Here is a 24,536-nt window from a genome sequence, read left to right as displayed (position 1 = left end):
ATAAAGTGAAAGTTATTAGAACAAGTCGAAATGGTTGTTTAATACGTGAAAGCAGCTGATATTGAACTAGAAACGGTGAATTTTATAGCAGCGGTAGTGTTGAAAGCGGAAAATAAAAATTTTTTTTGTTATGGTTTGGAAGTGGGTTACGTATTATTGAGTAAAAATAGGCGGGATAAAATTGTATTACGGTAAAAAGGGGAAGGTGAATACAAAGTGAGACTACTGGTAAAAACAGAAAGAGAAAATAAAGAGAAAATAAGACGACAGGAAAGATTTCGAAATGCAACAGCGACAATAACAAACGTAATTGTTGGGTTCAAATTAATGATATGGTTATAATAAAGGGAAACATTCCACGTAGGAAAAATATATCTAAAAACATAGATGATGTGACTTACCAAATGAAAGTGCTGGCAGGTCGACAGACACACAAACAAACACAAACATACACACAAAATTCAAGCTTTCGCAACAAACTGTTGCCTCATCAGGAAAGAGGGAAGGAGAGGGAAAGACGAAAGGATGTGGGTTTTAAGGGAGAGGGTAAGGAGTCATTCCAATCCCGGGAGCGGAAAGACTTACCTTAGGGGGAAAAAAGGACGGGTATACACTCGCACACACACACATATCCATCCACACATATACAGACACAAGCAGACATATTTAAAGACAAAGAGTTTGGGCAGAGATGTCAGTCGAGGCAGAAGTGCAGAGGCAAAGATGTTGTTGAATGACAGGTGAGGTGTGAGTGGCGGCAACTTGAAATTAGCGGAGATTGAGGCCTGGTGGATAACGGGAAGAGAGGATATATTGAAGAGCAAGTTCCCATCTCCAGAGTTCGGATAGGTTGGTGTTAGTGGGAAGTATCCAGATAACCCGAACGGTGTAACACTGTGCCAAGATGTGCTGGCCGTGCACCAAGGCATGTTTAGCCACAGGGTGATCCTCATTACCAACAAATACTGTCTGCCTGTGTCCATTCATGCGAATGGACAGTTTGTTGCTGGTCATTCCCACATAGAATGCGTCACAGTGTAGGCAGGTCAGTTGGTAGATCACGTGGGTGCTTTCACACGTGGCTCTGCCTTTGATCGTGTACACCTTCCGGGTTACAGGACTGGAGTAGGTGGTGGTGGGAGGGTGCATGGGCCAGGTTTTACACCGGGGGCGGTTACAAGGGTAGGAGCCAGAGGGTAGGGAAGGTGGTTTGGGGATTTCATAGGGATGAACTAAGAGGTTACGAAGGTTAGGTGGACGGCGGAAAGACACTCTTGGTGGAGTGGGGAGGATTTCATGAAGGATGGATCTCATTTCAGGGCAGGATTTGAGGAAGTCGTATCCCTGCTGGAGAGCCACATTCAGAATCTGATCCAGTCCCGGAAAGTATCCTGTCACAAGTGGGGCACTTTTGTGGTTCTTCTGTGGGAGGTTCTGGGTTTGAGAGGATGAGGAAGTGGCTCTGGTTATTTGTTTCTCTACCAGGTCGGGAGGGTAGTTGCAGGATGCGAAAGCTGTTGTCAGGTTGTTGGTGTAATGCTTCAGGGCAACATCTTTGCCTCTGCACTTCTGCCTCGACTGACATCTCTGCCCAAACTCTTTGTCTTTAAATATGTCTGCTTGTGTCTGTATATGTGTGGATGGATATGTGTGTGTGTGCGAGTGTATACCCGTCCTTTTTTCCCCCTAAGGTAAGTCTTTCCGCTCCCGGGATTGGAATGACTCCTTACCCTCTCCCTCAAAACCCACATCCTTTCGTCTTTCCCTCTCCTTCCCTCTTTCCTGATGAGGCAACAGTTTGTTGCGAAAGCTTGAATTTTGTGTGTATGTTTGTGTTTGTTTGTGTGTCTGTCGACCTGCCAGCACTTTCATTTGGTAAGTCACATCATCTATGTTTATATATATATATATGAAAAAGCTGCATGAAAAAATAATTACAAGCTGCAAGGCACAAAAAGAAATGAGAAGAATACAAAAAGACAATAACAAACCTCATAACGTTTCTGTTCCAGAAGTTTTCTCTTTGCTTGTACTGCAGCAATTTTAGCAGTAAGGGCTTGTCTACTAACTTCTGTGATACCTGGTGATTCATAAGCCATTTGGTACGATTTCTCCTTTGCGTCCAAACACCGAAACTGGTGACAAACAATAACTGTGACTATATTACACAAAAATGATTTTAGTACCGATAAAGGTTAATGCATTCTGCTGATGTTAAACAGTAGCAAACTTAAAACTAACATAGAAACAACAATGGCTGTACAGCTTATTATATCTTTCCAGATATTTATTAATGACTATTCTAATAGCACATCCAAAGTCACTATTGTGTAACTCTAGAAAGTCATTTATTTTGACATTAGTCTAAGTACAAGAATGACAAACAGATTTTTAAGTAAGGGGTGGACAGGGCTGTGAGCACTACTACACCTTCAATACTCTGAAACAAATCTCTTCTACTTCAAGTACCTTGCTTTCCGTTTTACGAGCTATAAGCACTCGTTCAGTAGAAGAGATATATTTCACAGTAGCAAAGATGAATGAGAGTGAAGATATTTCCCAGACTGGTTTGCTTTGAATGATTGTCCCTGTCATATCCCGGAATATTGACCACTCCTCCTGGGACAGCCTGTATTTGCCATGGATGCCTACATAGTAGGAAGGGACTGCTTGATGTGAAAGGAGTAATGTCTGCTGAAGTGGAGGCATTTCTGTTTATTGGTTGACTTTACTGCGACTGCTGTTTGAATGTAAGCTCCAATGAAGATGATAATGTTATAATAAACAAGATTTCAGGAAGACTAACAGGTCAATTTTGGGAGAGGTAATGTGATAGGAACATGAGGCATGAGTATGAGGGATGCTGGTACAGAGTGGCACAGAATCAATAGTAGGGAGGAAGACTCCAGATGGGAGAGGGATAGGAATGGATTTGAGATGTTCCAGGGGAAGTAGATGGTATTCACTATGTAGGATAGAATGGTACACATGATTGGTTAGATGAGTAAGTCTACTTGGGCTGAGATGCTTCAGATGGGACTTTGAAGCCTTGTACAATGAGGCAGATGGGATAATTGTTTCTGTGTATTTTGGGAAGTAGTCAGAAGTAGCGGACTGTTGGTCAGGAGGGGTAAGGAATTTTATGGAGGTAGTTGTGAGTTCTTCTGAAGGGCCTAGTTTTTTTTTTTAGTATTGTCTGTAGTTCAGCCAGAAGAGATGGAATGGAGTTATCAAGATGGGTGAGAGCTGATGAGGTCCATCTGCCACATACTTCCCCCAGTCCAGTACCACAGCCGTGGAGCCATTGTCCACAGGGAGGATTATGACAGATCAGATTTCAGGTCACGGATAGCTCAGGACTCAGTTTGAGTAGCGTTAGTAGTTTTGGTGTTGTTTTCCAGGAAGGACTGTTACGCAATGCAAGAAGTGAAGAATTCTTGGAATGCCTAAAGATGATGGTTTTTGGGAAGAGTGTGAGGATCGCTCTAGGACCTGGGTTGAAACTGTTGCAGACAGGGTGCAACAATCACTGTCTCTTGTGGACTGACACTAGGTTGTGGGCGAATAAGAGGAGATCTGACTGACTTTTGGAATAATACACGTAATCTAAATGTAACATGCAACTCATACAACTGAGAAAGCCACAATTGGCAAATGGCATAGAGAGCCCCAGACAACAGGCTGTCTTTTCAGTTTCCGAATTACAATATGGAAAACAAAGTATTAGTTCCACAGGAAACACTCACTCACTCTCTCACTCTCACTCTTACTCTCTCTCTCTCTCTCTCTCTCTCTCTCTCTCTCTCTAAAAAGTAGCTAATTTTCTAACTGTCTAACTGAAGACATAAATGATTTTGTTCAATATGCTCTGTTCACAATTTTTCATTTGATTTCTACGGCAAATATCTGAATAACAGTATACTGGGATGACTTCTACTTAACAAAATTGGAGAATGTCTGAACACTCACCTTCCTAAAGCATAGACACACAGTAGAACAATTATGACTAACCAGTCGCGGAAACTTCATGATAGAAATCTGCCAAGGACAGTACTTTTACTAATGACATGTATTGGTTAGAAAAATGCACCGATGATGACTGATATGAGTCGAAATCAATTTGCAACAAGATAAATACATTGTGTTTCTGTGACTGGTTGCTACATTTTTTATAATTTTATATTACACGGTCGCTGCACAGAAAGGGAACCTTGTGGAGCCCAACATTCAATTATGACCAATGTATAAGGTTTATTTTTTGCACCCATTTGTTACTATCCAAAATAACATGAAAAAAGATAGGAAGAAGAACACCACAAACCTATCCTCAGCAATTCAGATTGTAATAAACAGAATTAAATAAATTATGGGAATCTCTTTCCTTCTTCTCGCATAGCAAAAACTGTTTTGCAGGCAGTAAAAATTACACAAAAAAATAAATACACATGATCTGTATCTTTTCCAACATCTGAAATAATGTATAATCCTTCTGGCTTTCATTTCGGCAAACCCCTGTCCCATAACCACCTCCACTCCCACTACTTTTCCCCTTTCTTTTATTTTACCCCATTAATCTGAAGTCACTTTCCTCACTACAGTCTCCATTCTCCTCCCTCCCCACACACACTTTTAACTGACTTCTACACTTCACTGCGTGTCACAGTTAACTCACCTCAACTACAGCTGGGTGAGCTCACCTATACCACAAACCTATCCCGTACTTTGGCTGCCCCTTCCTCCCCAACCATCAGTCAGGCTTCCCTCCAACCCCTGCTTTCTGCTCTTATCCACTTCACGTGACACAATCCCTCACTGTAGTCATACTCCACTGAGCAAGGGCAATGTAGTCAGCCAGTACAATGTGTAAACTCTCATCCCGTAATTCTGAGAACTCTAATTATATGATGATACTCACCACAGTGGAGATGCTGAGTTACATTCTGTCCTGGATTTTTCATTGCTAGATTATGGGATGAGATGCTTACTTCAGCCAAAAACACACAGAAAAACTAACATGTAGCCTCACTGTACTTTGTGTAGCTGTAATTATTTACAAGAAAACTTAACCATAAGAGTTGGCCATGTTTTTCTGAAATAAAAGATGATGTGCTTTCACTTGATATATTTATCTTCAAACAATGGAAAACATGCTCTCCAAAACAAGCCACGAATGATGCAACATCCCTATTCCAATGAAATATTTCCCTTGACATGCTACTAATCACTTCATAATTCAACTTTGTGTATTTCCGGCATGTAGTTCTTTAATTAAATGTTCACTCAACCAAGTCTGCTCCAATAATCCTTGTGTGCCCGCTACTAACTTGCACTGTTGTCATGACAATACCCTGCTCACCGGTAAAAGGTGGGAGACTGTGGAAAGTTATAGAAGCTAACGTTCGCAGCTAGTGCCTGCTGTTAGTTTGCTGGGAAGAATTTCGTTCATGGTGTCCTTAAAAATGAGAGAGAGAGAGAGAGAGAGAGAGAGAGAGAACTTTCAACAGCAACGAAAACTTATACAAACCTCAAGATCCAGGCTTTCTGGATCCCCACTCAAGTTTTCAACTGCGTTCCTGACGTCTTTCTTTGCCAGTTCATCAAGTGAAATGGCATGGACTGAAGGCCGCAGTGTTTTGCCAACACGGACCATTTTGAATCTTTCTTCCTCTGAAAGTAGTAGTAGTAGTAGTAGTAGTAGTAAGAACTTCACTGAAGAAAATAACCTTAATAAAACCATAACTGTCCATCACATGGAGAGGAATTCAACAGGAAAATCAATATTACAACAAAATGAAATAAATTGCAAGAAATGACAAAACAAGTAATTGTGACACTATAGCTAATGTTTTACTAATAAACAGTCATTAAATATCCTTCTCAATTTCAGTGATTGCCCTAGTAAGTTGTTTATAAGAAGTCTTTGGAATTAAGCAAGCTATTTAATGACATCTCAAATTCCAGAGTTGATAAATCAAGTTATTAAGACAAAAACAGAAAGGAAACAGAACTGTGTGAATAATTATAGAGGAATTTCATTATCAACAATATTGAATGGAAATTTATGCTGATCTGTTCTAAATTCTGTATTTCATCTCAAACAAAAATCAGAGAAATATAGAGCATAACTCAATCCAGACAAATCATGCTGGAGGTAAATTTTGGGCATGAATTAAAGATTCAGAAAATATGGAATGCATAGTAACTGATCAAAATAATGTACGATGAACTGGTAACAAATCACTGCTACCATTTCTGGAAGAACAAAGTTTACACCTTGGAGCCCTTTAAATCATATAAGGGACACTATTGATCACAAAAAGAATAGATAAGTTGATGGCAAAGTTTTCAAAGGCCATCAAGAACTCAAATTAACTTCATTATTTTCCAAACAGACTCTTGAAATGTAATATACAACTGCCCGGGGAGGGTGGGAGTGGGGAGGAGAAATGAAAAGAAAAAAAAAACCCCTTAAAAATAACTGTTCAGTTGTTTCAAGCAATGGTAGAAAAAAATTAGATATATGCGGGGTGTTCAAATGAAAGGGTATGAAACAACACTGTGGGTATAACTGAAGTCTTTATTCAAAAGTAATCAACAGTGTCCTGAGCAAAACTATCCCACTGTTCCATGAGATGAAGAATTCCTTGCTCCCGGAATTCCTGTGGCTGTTACAGAAGCCAGTCTTCCCAGGGTCCTTCACATTGTTGTCCAAGTTGAAGTGCTTCCCTTTGGGATGTTTTTTAAGCAGACCAAACACACTGAAGTCTGGACTACAGGGTAGAACCTCAAGCCGCTCCCACTTACGCTTGGCCATTATATTTTGTCTGATCTTGTAGACATGTGGACACACATCACTCCCTCCATGAGCAGCCCAGGGCATTTGCTCTTGATGGATTTACTATGGAGTGTCTCACAGTACACATCACTGTTAACAGTTTTTCTGTACTCAAGGAATTCGACGATTATCGGACATCAGACATCAAAAAATATGGTGAGCAGCAACTTGCCTGCTAAGGGCACAACATTGAATTTTTTAGGGGGTGGTGATGATGTATGCTACCACTGCATGCTGTCTTGACTTGTTATTCCAAAGCAGTATATGCAATTTTCAACAGGCCTGGTTTTTGTGACATTTTGTACTTTTTCATTTGAACATTCCTTATAGATATGCTTGCATCTGCAGGAAGTATACTGCTTACAACTTATGATGTTACAATGACATAAAAATAATGGAATACTTAAAAGATGCTGCAAGAAAAATTTAAGTTTTTCAATTTCATTCTAAAATGTAGTACATATTACTCACAATGAAAAATCACCCATTTACATGAAAACAAAGTGCAGTATAACTACAATAGCACACCAATTTAAATGTTCCATGAAACAGTTCAAGAACACTGTATTCATAAATATCCAGTAAAAGTATATGAAAAGAAGGAGCAGCAGACTCAATTATTTACAATTGCAGCTTTAACACAAAAGTGTTTTAATAATCATAATTAAACCTGGTTATCTCTATGCTTCACAAAGATAATTATAGAAAACAATGAGAAAGGAGGAGGAAAAAATTTAAAAAAAAATGTAGGCAGACAGTAAAGACTCCACACTGACAGATCACATTATTTACAGATAGTAAAAGAAAAGAAAAATAAGGAAATGTAGCTAAAAACCAGCAGTGGATAAGTTGGGGGCACACAGTAAAAACTCGGCAAATTGTAGTAGATTTCTAGTAAACTACTGCTCTAGTGTAAGCACACATATGGGCAGGCATGGATGTGCATGCACGTATGCACACAAAGTGAGTGTATCACACTGTTTGTACGTGGTTGCGTGGGCACTTAGGTATGGGCAGAGGGGAATGGATTATGGCAACAGGGACGTGAGCAGATGTGCAGGGCAAAGAAGTAAGGAAGAAGAAAGTATTGATAAGCAATGGGGAAAATGAGGATTAATCACAACAAACACACACACACACACACACACACACACACACACACACACACACACACACACACACACACACACAGAGAGAGAGAGAGAGAGAGAGAGAGAGAGAGAGAGAGAGTTGTGGTAGAAACAAGAGGCTAATGTAAAAATAGGTGAACAATGGGATTACAAATGGAAGGAGAGAAAATGGTGAAAGCAAGTGAGTGGAATAAAGGCAACTGAATATAGGGCTATTGGAGGGAGAGGACAAAGAATGTGCTGTTGTTCTGAGAATTTGGTGGAGGTGCAGAGAAATATGTTCGGCCTTCTGGTGTTTTGAAACTCTGAATGATCATTGTCATTGGGTGTCAGTGGTACCAGTAGTTATCACTTCATTTGTACATGCCTCAGGGTGTCAGTGCAAATTAGAAAATAAAGACTCATGAGAACAGGTGCACATGTTTCTAACAGCTTGCATAATGGCTACCCATTCTGCAGCAAAAACATTACATTTCTGTCATAGGGAGTGTTGTTCACTGCCACCTGTGTGTGTAAGGCATACACAGTTTGGTCAGCAACACTCACTAAACAAAACAGATATCACAGAATAACTGGAACTGTTAAGTCTTTTATCCTGAAATACAAATGTAGATGAAGCTGTGGGCAGGGGACCCTCCAAGGGGATGTTCGTGAGAGGTTTCAGATGGGTTGTAGATGAGCTGACACCGGACTGAGGGTGTTTTTGTGGAGATCAGATACTTTTGTCCAGGAAGAGAATATGGTGGTTTAGGTGGTCTCTGAAGCTATGTATATGAACAACATTGTTAATTAATAGCTGGATGTGCTTAATTCATCAAAGGGAAAAATCTGCCTCTGTCAAGAGGCTACAGGCTTTCTATGGAGCTCACCAAAACCACACTGATTGTGAGTCTGATCCCATGGTCAGGTATCCATTCTTTTGTTAAGTCCTTAAAGTTTCAAGTTTCTGATGAGATTTGGACCCAGAACCATCTGCACATAAGTTTTGTATTTTAACATCACTGTATAGATGGTTTCAAAAACTAGACCCCACCCCTGGGGACCTCTCCTTGTAAGTGTAGCTCAGATCATGCTTACTATGGACACTTTACATAAGTACAAAGCTGGTGACATTATCATTACTAAGTTTAACACTAGTAGGCCTATCCCAAATTTTTTACAAATGTGAAAAATATATAAACTGAATAAAATACTACATACATACTTGGCATAGCTTGTCTGATAATTAAAAGCCGATCAACGAGCTCATCGACAGCTGCATTGGAAGGGGCACAAAGCAATATCCTGGGGCATCTGTGATTTGCCTTGCGCCAGTTTCGTCTGTAATCATTTCTTCCATATAAAATCTGCATTACTAAGTTTTTTATTACTGTTGATTTCCCTGTCCCTATTGCAAATAAACAACATATCAGTCAGTTATGATACTCCTATTATGAAAGCTAAATAATAATAATAATTTATGATAAATAATATCATACATAAGGATTTCCTGGATACCTGCAACTCTTCTACTTAACATAGCACATACATTTCAAATATTTGAAACATAATTTCACAACTACAATTTTTTTACATAACTATATATTTGATGTGAGGAAACTCTAGATACTTTAAGTATGAGACATATTTACAACAAATAAAATTAAAAACTGTTGTGGTTACCAGAACTGCAGCATGTATGTACAACACATAAATTAAACAAGAAATAAAATACAAAGCACTGTCGGTTCATACAAAAGAAGTTATGCAAGTCTCAGAAAAAACTGACTTGCGTCAACAGCATTACAAAAGGAAGTTGCAAGCATTACATTGGACACTGCGGTCAAAGGTATTATTGGTGGTGTTTCATATCACTCCTGATGCCGACCTCGTGCATCAATCATGGGTGGGATCTTTAAGCAATATAACAATTTAATAATTAAACATATGAAATTAACTGCAGGTTTTGTCATCTATTTTTCCATATAATGAGTGCACAGAGGGCTCCTGTGTGTCTTCAAAGTGGGGCTGCGATCGCAGAATCTCCATGAGATGCAGTAACTGTATGGGTTTTTGTGTATGCTCTATGAATCGTTGTTCCGGGATGGCAAGTACAGAATAAAGGAACACAACATAACAATACTGAGTGAGACCAGGGATGAAAGAGAAGAAAACATAGTGTATTCAATCATGTTAAACTTTTATGTCAGAGCTTGAGAAGTCTACTGATGTGTTGCTCCCTATATTGTCGAGTTTTGAATAGAAGAAGTTGTATTTTACAGTACAATACACTGAGTTTTTCACAGAAGAACCTGTTCATATTTATTAATAAAAGTTCCACATATCTCGACGTATTTCGGTTCCAGCTTTAAGTACGACTTCAGCATCAAGAAAGTCCGACTCATCTGCACCGTCTCGGTCACATACAAGTATATATCAGGTGTAGAAAGATAATACTATGAGAAATCAAGAAAGCCAAATCTAAAAACATACCAATACATGCAGGAAACAACATACACTTAAAAAGCTTTGCCTCCAAATCCAAAAATTGTACCGAAAGCTATGACTAAGATTTTGTTCTCAGGTCACATTGACTGCAACAAAACTTGAACAATAAGGTATGATTTACACAAAAGCACAGAATATACATTACGGCAAAATGTCACACATAAACAGACCATTCTAACAGACTGTAATGAGTAAATTTCCTTTGAAGAGAGGAGTTTTCAAAAGAAGATATTCTTCAATGATGAATGCATATAGTAATCAATGCTATTGCAAGTAGTATGAGTAGATGAATGAATTACTTTAAGGACATAAATTCTGACACGCACATTGTATCTGACCTTTTGCAGCCAGGTCTCACTTTGTTACCACAAGCAAGAGTATATGTTTAGATTAAACATCACACTTCTAATACAGGATATAGGGAAAATACTGCGCGCGCGCACACACACACACACACACACTCAAAAACACACACACATCCATGCATGCAAGTGCATGCTAATCCCACCCACCCCCTCCCCCCTGCCGTACATACACACTGTTGTTCTTAAAGATTGAGAACAAGTTCAGTTTTGCCAAGAAAAAATGAAGTTTTGACTCTACTGGAGCCATCATCACAATCAACAATAGTACAGTCGGTAAAAGAAGATCCCTGAAAGTTGCACTGGGCTAGGTGTAGCTCTTTCGCATGGCAGCCTCAACCAATAATGTAACACACTTTTGTGTACATCTTTATGTCAACAAATCAGTGTAGTTGCAGCTTTATAAAAGACTACTGTTCTGTCTGCAGCCAGTTGCGATTCCAAGCTGAAAGATTATGTTGCGATTTAAAGTAAATCTCCTTTATTTCAACATTTAACAGCATAGTGGGCGAAGAGGTAAAACAGTCTGGCAATACATAGCTAGAATCAGTACAAGGAATAATTATTACAAAAACTAAAGAATAAACAAACATGAGCAATAATGTCACTTCATGTCTTGAACCCATTTGAAACAACAATGCACAGTCCCTATATCAAACACCACCCTTCCTCTACTGCTGACAATATCTTTGACTGAAGTGGATGTGATATCCAGATCTCATGACAACAGGTTTCGCTACTGCAGAGGGATCGGGGTCGGCATTTAATGTCTGTTGTGGCTTGTCCCTGACAGGCAAGTCTGTCTTACCCGTGGTTGATTTGTCAGGTGATCTGTTCATACCAGTGCAGGCAGTGCTGAACACAGGTTTAAGGCGGCCAATCACGATTGTTGTTGGGGAACCCACAACATTAACCTCAAACATTATGCCGCTCCCGCTGAGGACTAGATATGGCCCATCATATGGTGGCTGCAGAGGCTTGGTTGAAACACAGGTCTGCAAAGATGAAAGGTTGGCGAATGTGTTGATCTCTCGCTACAACAGGACGAAGCTGCCAGATCTGTATGTGTAGTTTGTTGATAAAGTCTGATGCCTTGATAAGAGTGTCTGGCATGTAGCCAAGGAACTCAATTAATAGTTGGAACAGTTGACTGTAAACAAGATCTGTTGCTGAAGATTTCAGATCATCCACAATGGATGCTCAAAGGCACAGGAGGATGATTGGCAACGTTTCTGTCCAATGTTGCGATTCGTGGGACCGGAGGGTTATCTTTAACTGTCAATGCAGAGTTCCAATAAACAATTCGATGCCAGGTGATAAACCATTGTCCTAACGTGCTTCACGCCTAACAGGGTGGCAAGTGCCTATAACTGATAGGATCCAAATTTCCTGTCCGGGTCAGTGATAATGCAAAGAGGCACTCCGAAATGAATAACTCATCTGCGAAAGAATGTGACTGCGATTGTTTCAGTGGTGATGTTGATCATGGGAAAGACTTCAGGCCAACAAGTGAAGCAGTTGAAGGCACTAACAAGGGAACATCCCCATCGCACCCCCCTCAGATTTAGTTATAAGTTGGCACAGTGGATAGGCCTTGAAAAACTGAACACAGATCGATCGAGAAAACAGGAAGAAGTTGTGTGGAACTATGAAAAAATAAGCAAAATATACAAACTGGGTCGTCCATGCGTAAGATAGGCAACATTAAGGGCAATGTGAGGCGAGGAGCGCCGTGGTCCCGTGGTTAGCGTGAACAGCTGCGGAACGAGAGGTCCTTGGTTCAAATCTGCCCTCGACTGAAAATTTTGCTTTCTTTATTTTCGCAAAGTTATGATCTCTCCGTTCGTTCATTGACGTCTCTGTTCACTGTAATAAGTTTAGTGTCTGTGTTTTGCGACCGCACCGCAAAACAGTGTGATTAGTTGACGAAAGGACGTGCCTCTCCAATGGGAACCGAAAACATTTGATCGCAAGGTCATAGGTCAACCGATTCCTCCACAGGAAAACACGTCTGATATTTTGTATACGACACTGGTGACAGCATGTGCGTCACATGACAGGAATATGTTGTCGACCCACCTAACTAGTACACTTGGCGAATGGGTGAAAAGATTCTTCTACCTTGCCCGATTTAGGTTTTCTTGTGGATGTAATAATCACTCCCAAAAAAAGTGATGAAAACATAAGAGTTTTTCACATAAACTGAAAATAAAATTTAAAATTTTCGGTCGAGGGAAGATTTGAACTGAAGACCTCTCGTTCTGCAGCTGTTCACGCTAACCACGGGACCACGGCGCTCCTCGCCTCACATTGCCCTTAATGTTGCCTATCTTACGCATGGACGACCCAGTTTGTATATTTTGCTTATTTTTTCATAGTTCCACACAACTTCTTCCTGTTTTCTCGATCGATCTGTGTTCAGTTTGTCAAGGCCTATCCACTGTGCCAACTTATAACTAAATCTGAGGGGGGTGCGATGGGGATGTTCCCTTGTAAGTACATCCTTCAGATGGTGGTAAAGGTCTGACAACGTCGATATGTATGTAGTCGAGTCGCTGGTTAGACAGGAAAAATGTGCCAAGGGGTGCAGTGGCATGGTGAATGCTCTTATTCCACTGATAGACCACACACTGGTGCACAAATGCCTTGCAATCTTTGTCAATATTTTGCTTCACAGAAGTTTGTTTAACCAAATTCATTCTACCTCAGATTTCTGGATAAGAGAAATCGTGCAGGGATGCCAATGCCTGTTCTCAAAGTTAACAGACACAAATTGTCAAGGCTTGAATGTGGAAACGTCACAATACAACAGCACGTCCGACGGTGGCACCTGGACACGAAGGAGCTGCAGACTACATGGCTGTGCCAATAAATCTTGGAGTTCGTTGTTGGCTTGCTGCACCAAAACGTGCTCTGTAATCAACTTTGCCTGTAATCATTTCTACAAGAGAGAGGGCATCTGCTGGTACATTCAGTTCTCCCACGATATGGAATACAAGGGTCGTAAACTGTCCTATACCAGGTGTAGAAGCATGAAACCGGAATATGGTTGCAATTATTATACATCTGTTTGAAACTGATAAACAATATTTTATTCAAAATAATCTCCATTGCTATTTATACATTTCTCCCACCCCTCCGGCAGACTATGAATGCCAGGCCAAAAGAACAGTTCTTCTTTTGGCGCAAACCAATCAGCAAGCCATTTTTGTACATTTTCATAAGGATTGAAGTGTTGTTCAACAAGAGCGTGTCCCAGAGATGCAAATAGGTGATAATCGGACAGACCCAAGTCTGCAGAATAAGCTGATGTCCTAATATTTCCAAAATGAAAGTCTCAATCGTTTCCCTGACCCGTTTTGTCATGTGTGATGGGGTGTTACCATAAAGGAATATAACTTTGTATTGTCTCTTTCCATTTTCAGTCATTTTTCACATAATGCTCAATTTAAATACATCATTTGCTGTTGGTAGTTATCAGTGTTAACAGTTTCACCAGGTTTTAGCAGCTCATAATAGATGACACCCTTCTGATCCCACCAAACACAGAACATTCTTTCCAAAGTGATTTGGTCTTGCAGTGGATTCACTCATGATTTACCATGCTTAAGATTCTCAAAACATATCCATTTTTCATTACCTTTCACTATTCGATGGAGAACCGACTTTCTTTTGTTCTTTTGTATCTGGCGAGCAGCATTTCACGAATGGTCTTTTGATATGCCTGCTTTCTTTCATTCAGTTTATGTGAATCCCATTTTTCCACTTTCTGTACCTTTCCCATAGCTTACAACTGAAGAGAAATGGCTTTCAAGTCCCATTCAATTGTTCCGCAAGTTCCTGTTGAGTTTGAGTATCATCTTCATCCAATGAGGCCTGCAATTCGTTGTCTTCGAACTTTTTCGGTAGTTTCCTGCGTTCATCGTTTCTCACGGCAAAATCTTGAATTTTTTGAACCACTCAAAACATTGTGTTTTCCCAGGAGCATATTCACTGAAAGCTCCGACAAGCATTTGATGTGATTCTGCAACATTGTGTGTGTGTGGTTTGAGGTTTTCGGGTGCTAAACAGCATGGTCATCAGCGCCCAAACGCATAGAAACAGGAACACATGCGGTGAAGGGACGAAGACGGACAGCGAACAAAAATGATGACAGAAAACCAATGCTGTCCGCAAATCATAGTTTGCAAACACAAAACCTGACATGTTTACAGGTCTGAAACAGATACCGATTAACGGAACTTGGGTTACTGTGTGTTGATATTCGTTGTCAGCCATTACAGGAAGCAGATGGTGCTGCAAATGCAGTCTCATGGGCCCTAGACTGATGACTAGCACCATCTATAGGGAAATTCTGGTTTCATACTTTTACACCTGGTATAGTGTAAGTGGCATAGTTGTGACGATGCTTTGTCCAGGATCTGACAGAAAGCCTAAATCAGTGGCTTATGGTCAATGATGAGTGTGAAGTGTTGACCTTTGAGCATGTACGAAAATTCTTGACTGAAAAGTATGCTGCATACAGCTCAGGATCACATGTTGCCCAGCTCTGCTGCGACGGAGATAGTTTCTGAATGAAGAATGCTAATAGCTGCTAATGCTGGTCTAATTGTTGCTGAAGTGCAGCACCTATTGCACTTGCAGACATATCAACCATTAAGGCAAGTGGCACTTGTGGAACAGTTATGCTAACAACGCAGCCTCAGCAATAGTGGTCTTCACATTGTTGAAGGCTGTCTCAGTTTTGTTTGGTAATGGCTGTCTGTCACTTGGTTCTGGTGAATCGGACAAAAGTTCATCCAATGGGCTGGCCAAGAGTGCACTGTTGCACGTGAAACAGTGGCAGAAATTAGTGACGCCGAGAAATCATCACAACTCATGGTTAGTCATGGGCTGTTGGACATTGGTTATAGTTTCTACCTTCTCCTGTGATGGCCGTTTTCCTTTGGCATTGGTGATGTAACACACAAAGCAGACTTGTGATTCCCCAAAGATGTCCTTGAATGGATTTATGATGGACTGATGGAGGTGAGTAAAGATCTGATGTAAATGTTACAGGTGTTTAGTTTTGGAGTGGACATCACAGACACATTGTCAATGTAAACATAACAGAAGTCAAGATTTCGTATAACTTCATCCGTAAAACACTGGAAGGTCTGCACATCATTGCGTGGTCCAAAAGGCATTCTCATAAATTCAAACAGACCGAGCGGGGTACAGATTGTAGTTTTCCCTATGCCTCCTGGAGAAACAGGTACTCGTAAAATGCACATAACAAATCTAACATGCACAATCGAAAATCTTCAATGTGTGTGGGACCAGATAGCCAAAAGAAATTGTTCCAGCATTGAGCTGCTGGTAATCACCACATGGATGCCATCTGTCGGTCTTCTTGGGAACTACACGCAGCTATGAGGTCCAGCTAATGCTCGATGGGTGGTAAATTCTTTGTGCGAGCATAAATGAAAACCCTTTTTTTCTACTTTCAACTTTTCTTGTGTTAGTTGACAAGGTCAAGTGTGAATTGGCAATCCTGGTGTTGTCAGTACGTAATGTACTGTCGAATGTCGTACCAAGCTAGTGTAAGTTGCTGGCAAGGTACCTCCAGGCACAGTTTAAGAAGTTCTACATATGATCACCTGTGATCATACACACAGCAGTATCATCCACTCAGTGTACACATCCATGACTGGACAAATTAGATGTGGTATCATACACATGATGATGATGATGATGATGATGAAGTATGGTAGAAGGCCATAAAATGACAAACTCGATGATAGGGTGTACTGCATCTGCCACAATAAATTGCCACTTAAATTTGCAGTGTAAGCCTAGGTTTAGTAACAGTGTCAAAGACCATATGTCTGGATGACAGAACCACTGTTAGCAAGGAGGTGACAGTTGTCACTACTGCAGTAACGCAGACGGAAAGGTGGATACACCGATACATCAGATCCTGTGTCAACCCAAGAATTGCAGTTTCTTATAGAACTTGATGATAAACAAATGACAGCTGCTGTTTGGAAACCCAGTTACCATCATTACTGGCCTCTAGGCACATTTCTTAGCTCACAAGGGCAGCTGCATTTTTGGTCTTCAGAGCCAAACTGCCTGTGGTTAATCAGTCAAAGATTCATGCCCGAGGGCGATCAGCTGCATCTCCTCAGTGAGCAGTGGCACTGTGGCTGGCGGATGGAGTGCTGTGTTTGCAGAGCAGAGACTAGCAAAGTAAGTTCAGTAATTTGCATCTGTAATGATGTATTATCCGACTGTGAGCCAATAGCTGCTCCACCTGTGACCAGGTAAAATTTTGTGATTTGGTCTGCTGTTTGTGCAAGTGCATCAAGATCACTGTCACATATGATGAGTATCTTCTGAGTGTCCGGCAGTAGGCATGACAGCCATATCCTCACTGACAACTTTACTTGCTAGAGTCCATAGTAAGCATAGTAACTGCAAGGGATTGCAGTCACCTAACTTCTCAGTAAGCAATAACTTTCTCTAAACCCTCTACATCAGGCTGTGCCAGACAAGTGATCAGGACGTTCTCGATGGTTGAGTACTGAAACTTACTCTTCAGCAGTGCAGACCACAAGACTTAGTTTTGCTGCCAGAATGGTGGTGTCTTGACTGTGATCCTGTTAATCAGCACACTCGACAGTTGATGGTGGATTAGACAGCAAAAAACTGTAATTCGGGTACATGGATGGTGCACCATGTGGTTGATGCATCTGACTCGTGCTCAAGGTTTGAAGTGGGACTGTACGAAACATCGATTAATTTCATCGATCACATATATACACACAGTCTGTATTACTCACAGACAAACAGCAAATTTTTACTTTAAACAAACCAAACTTCATTTCAAGTGGTACTGCTAACACATTCCAGAATGAGATTTTCACTCTGCAGCGGAGTGTGCGCTTGGGTAGCTCAGTTGGTAGAGCACTTGCTCGCGAAAGGCAAAGGTCCAGAGTTCGAGTCTCGGTCCGGCACACAGTTTTAATCTGCCAGGAAGTTTCGTTTGCTAACACATTCTTCCAAAATTTAGAATTCTTTATCCACACATTAGTGTGGGCAACAATTTAAATTCACAGTTTTGTTAACCTCAATATTAATCAAAAACAAGCCTGATAGAGATCAGAATATGATACAGCAAGATTTTTTGGGTTGGGCGCGATAATTACACACAAAATGTTCATTTCACATAGTATTTGATTACCAGTATTTTTTGTTGGCTGAACACTGATTGCAGTTTTTGGGTCTCTTATATAGTGACTAAAAATGATAAACCTGTAGCCAAACAGAAGTAATGATTAAAACTGACAAATTAACAGTATAACCCCACTTTTATGTTTCTAGAATTAACGTTTTCCTGCCGTTTACGACATTTTTTTAGTGGTGCCATCAAATTTCCTATGCCCACAATGTTAATTTGCACCCGATATTGCAACAGCATATTTATAATTTTCCCACACTTTACGTATTACAAAAAAATGCCTGTGGAGAAAACATAACACTGGCATGATATTGGTCGTCCAGTTGTGTTTATAAATTTTATGTGGTTCAGTTTCCTGACACCACGGCACTCAACTCAGCAGATTTGAACCGGTAAATGCGTTATAGTTGGAACAATTTGTGCCGTATCTCCTGCCACTGCCAAGCTCTACTTGGCATGCTGGCTGATGGGAGTAACTAGGTTCGTTCGAATGAAGATATTGTAACCAGTCGCAACCATTTTGTGATTGTTGTAATCACCATGATACCTTTGTCGAACCATATTTAGCTTGTTTCAGCATATGCCACTTGGAGCGCTAGTTGACACCGTCATTCACTTTGCAATGCTCAAATGTTTTTAGTTTAAAAACAGCACCGCTTATGTATTTTATTCATGCTGAGTAAAACGTGTTTCAAGACGTACATATTTGCACTTGACAACGAGAAAAATTTCTCGAAATGCGTCATGCTAAGCATGAAAAAAAGTGTAACCAGTGCAGTATTCCATTACTTAAATAATGAACGACAGCTACAGGCTTTCAAAAACATCTATTATGACATATGAAATTGAGTCAAACATTCCTACTTCCCAGACAGTTATCAGTTGAAGTTACATCAAAAGTTTTTATTAGATAATAAACCTTCATTATATAATAAACAAGTCCCTGAAAAATCTTTGGATGCCTGTTATGTACATATATGATACATAAAGTGCAAGGAGGTATCCTATACACAAATTTTACAGCATAAATAATTATTTCCCAAATTTTACATTTTCCCGCATTTTACACCATTTTTCTGAAGTCCCTTGAAAAGTGTAAAAGTGGGGTTTCACTGTATCATTGTTAAGGAATAGGTCCGTAGACTAAATTCAACTGCTGGCAATAAAATTCGCACAAAAGCACTGATGACGTGTAAAAAATGAATTTGCAAACTTGAAAGAGTAGCAAAACAGTTGTGGTCTTAAGGTCCGTTTTATCTGCCAGTTGTTGTAACCGTTCATGCGGAACACGGCCTGTATGCCGGGAAGACCTCAGATCACACAAACCTTTTTATAATTAAAGACTATTTTCTTTACATGTACAACATTTTTGCTACTCTTTAAAGTTTGCAAATTCATTCATATATGTACATATCAAGCATCAAAAGACTTTTCAGGGACTTGTTTATTATATAATGAAGGTTTATTATCTAATAAAAACTGTTGATGTAACTTGAACTGATAACTTCTGGGAAGTAGGAATGTTAGACTCAATTTCATATGTCATAATAGATGTTTTTGAAAGCCTGTAGCTGTCATTCGATATTTAAATAATGGAATACTGCACTGGTTATATTTTTTTTTATGCTTATCATGACGCATTTCGAGAAATTTTTCTCATTGTCAAGTGCAAATATGTATGTAAGTATTTTGTGTGATGTTTGAATATGTGTTATTCTACGTCTCTTGCTCTGTAGTCGCCCTTTTGAAGTTTTCGGGTACTGTGCCTCATCAGTTATGCACAAGACCACACACACACACACACACACACACACACACACACACACACACACACACACAAACTATCACTCATGTTGTTTGTTTGTGTAAAATTGCAAAAAAATACATATGTAAATACTGCACTTGACAATGAGAATAAATTCTTGAAACACGTTTTGCTCAGCATGAATAAAATACACAAGCGGCGCTGTTTTTAAACTAAAAACATTTGAGCATTGCAAAGTGAATGACGGTGTTAACTAGCGCTCCAAGTGGCATATGCTGAAACAAGCTAAATATGGTTCGACAAAGGTATCATGATGATTACAACAATCACAAAATGGTTGCGATTGGTCACAATATCTTCATTCGAACGAACCTAGTTACTCCCATCAGCCAGTACGCCAAGTAGAGCTTGGCAGTGGCGGGAGATACGGTATGAATTGTTCCAACTATTACGCATGTACCGGTTCAAATCTTTTAAGTTGAGTGCTGTGGTGTCAAGAAACTGAACCACATAAAATTTGTAAATATCACTGGATGGCCAATATCATGACAGTGTTATGTTTTCTCCACAGGCATTTTTTTGTAATGCGTAAAGTGTGGGAAAATTATAAATATGTTGATGCAATATCGGGTGCAAATTAACATTGTGGGCAAAGGAAATTTGATGGCACCAATAAAAAAATGTAAACGGTAGGAAAACGTTAATTCCAGAAACATAAAAGTGGGGTTGTACTGTTAATTTGTCAGTTTTAATCATTACTTCTGTTTGGCTACAGGTTTATCATTTTTAGTCACTAAACTGCAATCACTGTTCAGTCAACAAAAAATACTGGTAATCAAAAATGCTATGTGAAATGAACATTTTGTGTGTAATTATCATGCCCAACCCAAAAAATCTTGCTGTATCATATTCTGACCTCTACCAGGCTCGTTTTTTTATTGATACTGACGTTAACAAAACTATGAATTTAAATTGTTGCTCACACTAATTTGTGGACAAAGGATTCTAAATTTTGGAACAATGTATTAGCAAACAAAACTTCCTGGCAGATTAAAACTGTGCCGGACCAAGACTCGAACTCTGGACCTTTGCCTTTTGCGGGCAAGTGCTCTAGCAACTGAGTTACCCAACCGCGCACTCCGCTGCAGAGTGAAAATCTCATTCTGGAATGTGTTAGCAGTACCACTTGAAATGAAGTTCGGTTTGTTTAAAGTAAAAATTTACTGTTTTTCTGTGAGTTATACTGACTGTGTGTGTGTGTGTGTGTGTGTGTGTGTGTATATATGATCGATGAAATTAATCGATGTTCCGTACAGTACCACTTCAAACCTTGAGCATGAGTCAGATGCATCAGCCACATGGTGCACCATCCATGTACCGAATTACAGTTTTTTACTGTCTGATCCACCATCAACTGTCGAGTGTGCTGATTAACAGGATCACAGTCAAGACACCACCATTCTGGCAGAAAAACTAAGTCTTGTGGTCTGCACTGCTAAAGAGTCAGTTTGTGCTAGTTCACATCACCATTGATGAAACCAAGTAAAGTTACCCTGTTGCTGTATTAAACAAATACATGACACTACAGCTCCTTCCAGTACCGTGGAAGTAATTCCCTGATATCTTAAGACATGTCCTGTTAGTCTGTCCTCCTCCTTGTCAGTGTTTTCCATATCTCCCTTTCTTTGTTGATTCTGCAGGCAATCTCCTAATTCCTAATCTTACCAGTCCACCTAATTTTTTCCAACCTTCTACAGCACAACATCTCAAATGCTTCGATTCTCTTTGTTTTCTGGTTTTAGCACAGTCCATGATTCACTGTGCTCCAAAACTACGTTCTCAGAAATTTCTCTCTCAAATTAAATCCTATATTTGATACTAGCAGACTACTTTCAACCATGAATACCCTCTCTGCCTGTGCTTGTCTGTTTTTTAGGTCCTACTGGCTTTATCCTCCATTGCTTCCCAGATAAGAGAATTCCTTAATTTTGTCTACTTCGTAGTCACCAATCTGATGTTAAGTTCATAGTTAATCCCATTTCTGCTACTCATTACTTTTTTCTTTCTTCAGTTTGCTCTCAATCCATATGCTGTGTTCATTAGATTGTTCATTCCATTTAACAATTTCTGTAATAACTCTTCACTTGTACTGAGGATTGCAGTTTCATCAGTGAACATTATCATTGATTCTTTCATCCTGGACTTTAATCACACTCTTAAACCCTTATTTTGTTTCTGTCATTGCTCCTTCAACGTATAGACTGAACAGTAAGGGAGGGACAGAAGCTCCATCACTGTCTTGCAACCATTTTAATCTGCACACTTTATTCTAGGTCTTCCACTCTTACTGTTCCCTCTTAGTAATTGTACACATTGTGTATTATCTGTCTTTCCCTGGAGATTACTCCTGTTTTTCTCATTGAAAAATCCTATGAACACACCTTAATTTTTCTTAAATATTACTTCTACTCTCAAGTGCAACATCGGAACTCTATCTCTGATACCTTTACCTTTCCAAAAGTCAAACTGATTGTTGCAACTTCCTGGCAGATTAAAACTGTGTGCTGGGCCGAGACTTACACTCGGGACCTCTGCCTTTCGCGGGCACATGCCCTACCGACTGAGCTACCCAAGCATGACTCACGCCTCATCCTCACAGCTTTAATTCCACCAGTACCTCATCTCCTACCTTGCAAACTTCACAGAAGCTCTCCTGCGAATCTTGCAGAACTAGCACTCCTGTAAGAAAGGATATTGCGGAGACATGGCTTAGCCACAGCCTGGGGGATGTTTCTAGAAACTGACTGTTGTTTAATAGATACTCATTTTTTTCCATTCTTCTATGTATTATTCTTGTCAGAAATTGGATGCAGGAAATTTTAAGCTGACTGTGCAATAATTCTCATAGTTATCATCTCTTGGCTATCTCCCGGATTGTGTTGGTGACATTGTCCTGAAAGTCTGATGCTACGTCTCCACCCTCATAGGATCTACACACCGATGTAAATAGTAGTTTGGTTACCATTGCGCCCCCCCCCCCCCTCCCTCAATTATTTGTAAATTTCCAGAGAAATACTATCTATCCCTTCTGTCTATTGCAGTATTCATTGCTGCAGTGTCTACAGCCTTAAAAAGAATTTCAAATCCACTTTATCATTCCTTTGTATGTCCTACTTGCTTCATCCCCCATGTGTTATTTTGCTCCCCAGGTATCAGAATTCCTGAACTTCATCTACTTTGTCTACTACTTATCTTGTCCGATGCAGCCCCCAACAATCAGTCTTTCCTTCTCATCCCGTACAGTAAGTCTCTCCTGACCCGCAGTTCTGGGTGACTTTCCCGGAATCTACCCCTTTTGCTAGACCTCTCCAGTCCTTTTCCCTCGCCCCTCTTCGTTCCCCTTCAATCCTTCTGCATGAAGAAGGAGCCACTAGCTCCGAAAGCTTGCCGGTTACAACCATATTTTATGTGTGTGTTCTGCCGCCAGTTCATGAGTAGACTTTTTATCTAGCTAATTAAATAATTTTATCATTTTTCAGTATCTTAGTAAAGTTTTTCTGGACGATTCTCTCAAACTTCAGTCTGCTACTTATCATTACTAAATGTGATCTGACTATATCTCCTCCTGGGTACACCTTACTATCCAAGATCCGATTTCAGAATATTTGTCTGACCATAATGGAATCCAGCTGGAATCTTCCTAGTACTATGAATGCTCAAATCTACTCCACCATAAAGTATGTCTTGTGCCAGTGGCAGCCTTAGACACACAACTTGCTTCTCCTGTTAGTCAACATCACATTCTCTAGTCCTGGTAGTGGGCAACTTTTTGTCACCGGAGTTCTACATCAAACATCAAGAAATTTTTTTACAATATTCAGGTTTGTACAATGGGTTGAACACTTCAGCTTTCCTTAGAATACATGGTGAAAGGTAAACAATACACACTTTTAACATACTACACGCACTGCATCATCAATGGGAACCTAGGCACTGAAGCCTTCTTGATGCTTCTTATTGTTACAGGTAATTTCAGACACCCAAGTGGTAACTCTTTCCACACAATATATTTATTTCCCATCTCATCTTTACCGTCTTAATTTCCACAAATGTCCTCTCTTACTTCATCACCTGTGCTCCTGTAATTTTACTTTTATTTGCTCTTCTGTAAATTGTGTTAATGGGGATGATAATAACAGTAAATCTTTTCAAATCAGCAGTAGATTGGTTACTATTGGGATAGTGGCAACTGCTTGTGACTGAAAAACTGCAGGCTGAGGCCAGGATGTTTCACATTGACAAAAGTAGCTGGGTTTTGGGGACTGATAATCATGTGCTGAGCAGATTATGAGCCTCAAGCCCACACTTTCATATCTACAACTCAAGAACAGGGAATCTGAGGTGACCATCGTCAATTTCAGGAAGGGGTATGAGTCAATTGCCTGAATCACTCTATTTCAAATCCATGAAGAGTTTGGCTAATACAACAACACATAACCGATATACCAACAAACTCTGGCCAACACCACCTCCAACCTAAGCTTCAGAGGAGGTGTCTGATGCCTTTGAAATCAGGGCAGGAGTGAGAAAAGGAGATAGCTATTACCTCTGTTCTTCAACTGTGTTTAAGGAAAAGAACATTCGGGAATGGTGGGCAGAAATGAACAATTCAGGAGTGGAGAATGGGGTAACGTTAGGTTACAAGTATATGAATCTTACAATCAAGTGTCTAGCA

General features: G+C 40.0%; 1 protein-coding gene across 1 annotated transcript in view; it reads right to left on the bottom strand.

Annotated features, from left to right (window-relative positions):
• Positions 1-24,536, bottom strand: part of LOC126253521 (uncharacterized) — a 234,646-nt gene that overhangs the window by 73,178 nt on the left and 136,932 nt on the right. Inside the window, exons 13-15 of the mRNA XM_049954898.1 lie at positions 9,170-9,352; positions 5,525-5,667; positions 1,992-2,135 (exon numbers count right to left, since the gene is read on the bottom strand). Coding sequence (XP_049810855.1) covers positions 1,992-2,135; positions 5,525-5,667; positions 9,170-9,352 — 470 coding nt within the window. The remainder of the gene's footprint in view (positions 1-1,991; positions 2,136-5,524; positions 5,668-9,169; positions 9,353-24,536) is intronic.

This window comes from Schistocerca nitens, chromosome 4 (assembly GCF_023898315.1).
Source record: "Schistocerca nitens isolate TAMUIC-IGC-003100 chromosome 4, iqSchNite1.1, whole genome shotgun sequence".
NCBI lineage: Eukaryota > Metazoa > Arthropoda > Insecta > Orthoptera > Acrididae > Schistocerca > Schistocerca nitens.
This window is presented reverse-complemented; position numbering and strand designations above follow the sequence as displayed.